General features: G+C 27.6%; 1 protein-coding gene across 1 annotated transcript; it reads left to right on the top strand.

The window, feature by feature from the left end:
- The first annotated feature begins 435 nt into the window (after nucleotides 1–435).
- Nucleotides 436–5,930, top strand: LOC112772380 (protein trichome birefringence-like 41). The gene is made up of 5 exons (XM_025817313.3): nucleotides 436–1,209; nucleotides 3,314–3,485; nucleotides 4,663–4,838; nucleotides 4,935–5,093; nucleotides 5,444–5,930. Exons 1-5 carry the CDS (start codon nucleotides 881–883, stop codon nucleotides 5,736–5,738), a joined length of 1,131 nt encoding a protein of 376 aa, XP_025673098.1. The 5' UTR covers nucleotides 436–880; the 3' UTR covers nucleotides 5,739–5,930.
- The last annotated feature ends 466 nt before the right edge of the window (nucleotides 5,931–6,396 follow it).

The following is a 6,396-nucleotide window of genomic DNA, read 5'->3' on the forward strand; positions in this document are numbered from 1 at the left end:
AGCAACGAATTGTTTCTCATATTAGAGCGCGAATTGAATTGGTAACGCTTGGGTTTTTCGGCGTGTAACTATTCTCTTTAATGAGAGTGAATTTTTTGGTGTTGAATCTGTTTGGTTAAACTTAAATGCAAAAAGGCTTAAATGTGTAACTCAATTGTATAAATAAATAATATGGAAATTACTGATTGGATGTAAATTTTTTTACTCCTAAGAAATCTCCAAATCAAATTTTACCTTGTTTTACAAATTTATTTGTTTTTTTTAATTATAAATTGAAAAAGTCTAGGGCCAGTAATTTTTGTATTTTGCGGCTAGCACTTAACCATAAAAAAAAGTGAGTGATCTCTTACTATTTGATGTAATCTCACACCATTAAAAATACTATTAATGGCCAATTAATAGTTATAAATACAAAAATTACTGCCCCTAACACTCCTCTTATAAATTTATTGTAAGCTCTTCAAAATCTTTTATTATTATTATCATTTGAGAAAAGGCCCCCTGTTTTCTTTTAATGTTATTCCTTCTCTCTTCAATTCATTCCCCCGTCTTTCACACCATAAATGACGAAGACAATAAAAAGACCGAGTCACGAAAGCCCAGTTTTACCATCCCTTCTATTTCTATCCCCATTCCCCAAACACTTGCTTCCCACAACCTTCAACAATTCCTTCCTTACGCCAAAAATGAAACTAATTAAACTGAAAACATAAAAAGCGAAAGAAATCTCAAATAGTTAATTTAATATATCTTTTCCAAGAATGTCCCTTCATACATAAAACACATGCAACCGCACTCTCCTATAAATGCCCATAACCTCAGCAACCAAAATGTCACAAAAGAAGAAACTCTTTCTCTTCCCTTTTTCTAAGAGAGAAACATGGGTGACTGCCCACAACAATGTTGTCACCGTTTTATATTCTCCCAGTACATCTCCTTCTTCTTTTTTTTCTTTCTCGTGCTCTTTCCGTCCACGCAAGTAAACGGAAAAAACACGAGTTTGAAACATTGGTCGGGTTCGAGTCATGCTTCGAGTACAGGAGCGTGTGATTTGTTCACGGGTACATGGGTGCTGGACCCGTCGTACCCACTGTACAAAAATGCCACGTGTCCGTTCATCCAGAAGGAGTTTAGCTGTGAGAGGAATGGGCGGCCTGATCGAATTTACACACACTATAGGTGGCAGCCACTTGCCTGCAACTTACAAAGGTAAATACCATCCTCTACTTTCCACTTTCCCATTCTTCTATTATTATATCCTTCACAAACAAATATTGTTATCAATTATAATCACAGAGTCTCACACGCACGCAGTTTTTTTTCTATAAAGTTAATAGTAAAAAATAATACGTAATTTATTATGTTTAATTAAATTATTATTTAATAATTTTTAAATATTAATTTTATATAAAAATAACTGTACGTAAAATTTTTATTTTATAAAAAACGAAGATTGTAATTAAGTTTTTGAAATGAATGCATTTATGACAATTATATTTGGAGTGGAAAAAGTTTCAGTTAAATACGGAGGAAATGAGTTCTTTCCTTTTTTATAAAAAAAGATTATATAGTAAGCATTTATGGGGGACTATCAATTATATTTAAAATATTATTGAATGCTTATATATATCTTGTATCAGTTATATCAGTAATAATCACTAATTGCCAATGAGTTTCTGGCTAGCTAGAATATAAATTTCATTCAAATCAAAATACTTTTTCTTAATATATTATGACAATTACTAAATAAACTCATGGAATATTTAGTAACTCCAGTCGTTATATTAGTTTATATATAATTCTAAATATGTTACCATTTAACTGTTACTACTTAATTCGAAGCGTATAAATATACACAAAGCAGAGCATGTTCGGTAATGATCCCCACCATACCAGCCTGTAAAAAGCAAAAACAAAAAACTGATGGAGGGAAAATTTTACAAAAGGGTTCTTTTAGCGGCGAATTTAAAGGTTGCATTCCAAGAGCATGTCTAGAATTGAATTTTATTTAAAAAAAAAAAAATAAAAAGTATTTTTAGGTAAAAAGGGAAAATAGATGTAATCAAAACTAATCTTTTTAATTCCGAAATATAAAGTAATATTTTAAAATTATAATAATTTTATTTATTTGACTTTGAATATTAATTAATAAAAACTATTTCATTCATATATATATATTTATGTAATTATTTAAAATAAATTATTCAGATATTTTAAATATAATAAATCATTTTAAACTTACCTTTTAATTGAAATATTCAAACATAAATTAATTATCACGTAATGAATCAGTTTTAAAAACGTATTAAAATAAATTTATTTTTTTAACATTTCCAATCATACTCAATTACTCAGTGTTTCGGTTGGTTTGGCCATTCTGGCGTATCTTCACGTGCAGCTTGTAAAAGCACTTTCTGGTGTTGCAGTTTTAAAAATAGGTGCTTTGTTAACATGTCACTGACAAAACAAACACCCCCAGCCTACACTAGATTAGATTTAGAATAACAAGATTCTCATATTTTAATCTTAAATTTCTTAACTAGTTTCTTTTGTCGTATATTTTTTATTGATATAAAATATAAAAAAGTAATTATTTTCATGTATTTATTAACAAAAATGCTGTATATAATTATATATAATAAACAAACAACTTTTAAGTACACAATTTTTAAAATTCACAAATGTAAGGTTTTGACAATATTTATTCAAAATTTCATTAAATAATATGTCCTTTTTTTTGTACTATTATAGTATTATTATCTTCTTAAACTACTGGATGGCTGCGAACATTCTCTATTTTCCGCTCTTCAGAAAATATTACTGCGCTGCACTTAATGGTAGAGTTGGCTGTCGGACGAAATTCTATTTTATTTCTGTGATATTTTCTTTACTCTTACCAATCCCCATATTTTCATGTTATTGCAATTAACCCTCTTTCAATTTGAATTTTGGTCCTGCACCTTTTTCATTCTTATTCGATAAATTAGTTTTTTTTTAATATTTATTAAATTAGTCTGTGATATTTTCAAATGTTAAAAAAATTAATAAAATAAAAGGATAAATAAGACAAATTAATCTCTTAATTATAGGTTTTTTTAGAAAATTATTAAAGATTTTTTTTTTTTACATTTTTAAATATTACAAACTACATTAATTTTTTAAATTTTTTATTAAGAACAAATTTATCCAATCACTAGTTTTTTTTTTTAAGAGCAGAATATATATACCCTTTAATTCAAACATACAAACTATAACTAATTTAAAATGATATTAAATTATTGTTTCATTATTTTATTTGATTTTATTTTGTTAGATTTAATGGGCAAGATTTTCTGGAGAGGATGAAGGGGAAGAGCATCATGTTCGTGGGTGACTCACTGAGCTTAAATCAATGGCAGTCTTTGACTTGCTTGCTTCATGCAGCAGTGCCTAATTCCAATTACACTATAACCCGAGTTGGATATGTTTCTATATTTACATACACGGTATGTATGAGAAGAAATTAAATTCAATTTGATTATTAAATTAAATTCAATTTGATTATTTCCTCTAATAACTTTGATTATATATTCTGAAAAGAATTTCAGGTATTTTAAAAATATTAGTGTTCTAAAAAGTTTAACTATTAATGTCAACTATAAAAAATATATATAATATATATTAATTAAATCAATAATTAAAATTATTGAAATATTAATATTTAAAAATATTTAAAAATTTTCCAGGCCAATACTATATGATCTATTCTTATAATTAGTTTGTTAGCTTATCCTTTATGAAAAAAATATTTAATAATATAAACAATTTATTTCGAGAATCGTGATCATCATTATTATTATCTGACTTGAGCATTGAAGTTAAAGAAAAAAGAAAGAATCTCTTAATTCTGGAAAAAGATGTGGGTGTAAGAGATTGTTTTATAGTAGCACCATAAGGGTATGCACAATATGTAGGGTAAGCAACAATGGTTAATTCAAAAGTGGTCCCTTTTGCTTGTCCATATTCATAAGTCACTTGGTGCAAATGGCTACCTTCCAAAATGACTATTGTTTTCAGGAGGAGAAAAATGTTTTTACATATTTATCATATTTTTTACATTATTATCCAACTTTTTACTACTTTTACATGGATCTCATATTTTATTTAATAAAAATATTTAAATAGTACATAAAAATATTAATAATTACTATCAAAGGTTGATTTTTAAAATAAATCTTTAATTGGAAAAGCAATTAAAAATCTTAACGCATCTTAATTATTTTTCTAATTTTTAAATAAAAAATATTTTTTATGTTTTTAATATTTTCAAAAAACAACATATTTTAAATTTTATTCATTTAAATATTTAAAAAAATTAAGAAAATAAATTAAGATTCCTAATTAATTGTTGCTAAAATAAATTAATAGTTCTTTTTGCTTTTACTAGCAAAGACCCACCAACTTTTATTTACTCAATGATGTAGTGTTAGTGTACAAGCTTTAACAATCAAAAGGGAGTTTTAATCTTACAAGGATTGATAATGCTCTTTTTCCTCATCTTTATCAATCATACCAAAACTCCTTATTGGCTTGTTAATGTATGATTGTATATATTTCCTTTATTATATCCTCATTCATTTATATAATCTAATACCTTTCTTTTACAAAAATAATAATTTTCAGGAATATAATGTGAAATTGATGCTAGATAGGAGTGTGTATCTAGTTGATGTTGTAAAAGAAGATAGAGGGAGGGTGTTGAAGCTTGATTCCATAGAAGGAGGGAAGCTATGGAAAGGGATTGATATGCTTATCTTTAACACTTGGCATTGGTGGTACCGTAGAGGACCCACTCAACCGTAAGTTTCTTAATTCAAGTAATTAGTGGTTCATATAATTGCTAATAATTTTGTCATTATTAATTAATTAATTGAATTTGTTGTTTTGTTAATTAGATGGGATTATATTGAAGTAGGAGGTCAAGTGATGAAAGACATGGATCGGATGAAAGCATTTCAAAAAGCACTTGAAACATGGGCTGCATGGGTGGACACTAATGTAGACCCAACAAAAGTAAAGGTCTTCTTTCAAGGGATTTCTCCATCTCACTACAAGTAAGCACCTTCCTTTTTTCACATACATAATTTTTTAGTCCCATTATTTTTTAATTTTTATGTGCTCTTACTTTAATATTTAAATTCTCATTTCGCACTCTCACATTATATTACCTTTCAATTGCAGAAATTCTTCATGAACATAAGAGAATTAACCATCAAATAAAAAATAAAAGATATTCTATCAAGCTAGTTGACAAACAATTTGTTTCTTTTCATATTTAATTTACGTACTATTTATCTAATCCAATTTATTTTTTCAAAGAATGAAAAGAATAGAAATGATTGTAGTAGAAATTAAAAGTTGCTTAGCTTGTGCATGACTATGGTATTATTATTTGAAATTACAGTGGCACCCAATGGAATGAACCAACGGCAAATAGTTGTGTCCACGAGACGACTCCGGTGGCCGGATCAACATATCCAGGGGGAACACCAGAGGCCGTGGCGGTGTTGAAGGGTGTACTGGCCACAATGACAAAGCCAGTAACACTCCTCGACATCACCACCCTCTCACTTCTAAGAAAAGATGGACACCCTTCTTTATATGGACTTTATACACCAAATGGCATGGATTGTAGTCATTGGTGTCTAGCTGGTGTTCCAGATACTTGGAACGAAATTCTTTACAACCTTATGATTTGATAGAGTAAAGGAAAATAATTCATTGATTATTGGGAGGGAGGGGGGTGGTTTTGAGGTTTTTTCTTATAGAAATTTTTATATAGAAAATTGAGGGGGTGGTATAAACAAATAAGCATGCATTTATCAATGTAATAAACTGCCTTGGGCTTTAAACTGAATATTCATATTATTCGGAATACATAATACATTTTTTGCATATTTCTAGCTACTTTAGCCAGCTCCTTCAAATTAAATACACTTTCCATCTCTCCCCCTAACATTTTTGAAAAAAATAAAAAACAAAAAATAGACATGATGTAACTAAAGCTTGTTACTGAAATTCTCAATATTTTTAAATGGAAAATTACTTTGCATTTAAAAATTGACATAAGATCAATGATATTAGTGCAACTTTAAACAATGTTACATTATTTATCATTTCGACAAGTATTAATATTTTTAGATATTAATATAATTTATTAAATTAAAATAGTAAAATTATGTCTATATATAAATCACAATGCAAAATCACAATAAACACAAAAATAATATAGGATAAAAATACAATTTTAATCTTTAATAGTTGGATTAAATCCTAATTTTGACTCTAGTATTTGAAATATTCTATTTTTATCTTATACGTCTTATTTAATTTCATTTTATTTTAGTCCTCTAATCA

The sequence above is a fragment of the Arachis hypogaea genome, chromosome 18 (assembly GCF_003086295.3).
Source record: "Arachis hypogaea cultivar Tifrunner chromosome 18, arahy.Tifrunner.gnm2.J5K5, whole genome shotgun sequence".
In the NCBI taxonomy this organism is placed as follows: Eukaryota; Viridiplantae; Streptophyta; class Magnoliopsida; order Fabales; family Fabaceae; genus Arachis; species Arachis hypogaea.

Excerpts from the sequence above, each read along its gene's own strand:
- LOC112772380 (XM_025817313.3), top strand. The coding sequence starts at position 881 with ATGGGTGACTGCCCACAACAATGTTGTCACCGTTTTATATTCTCCCAG. Across the intron at positions 1,210-3,313 it reads CTTGCCTGCAACTTACAAAG|ATTTAATGGGCAAGATTTTC; the intron begins GTAAATACCATC and ends TTATTTTGTTAG. Across the intron at positions 4,839-4,934 it reads CGTAGAGGACCCACTCAACC|ATGGGATTATATTGAAGTAG; the intron begins GTAAGTTTCTTA and ends TTTGTTAATTAG.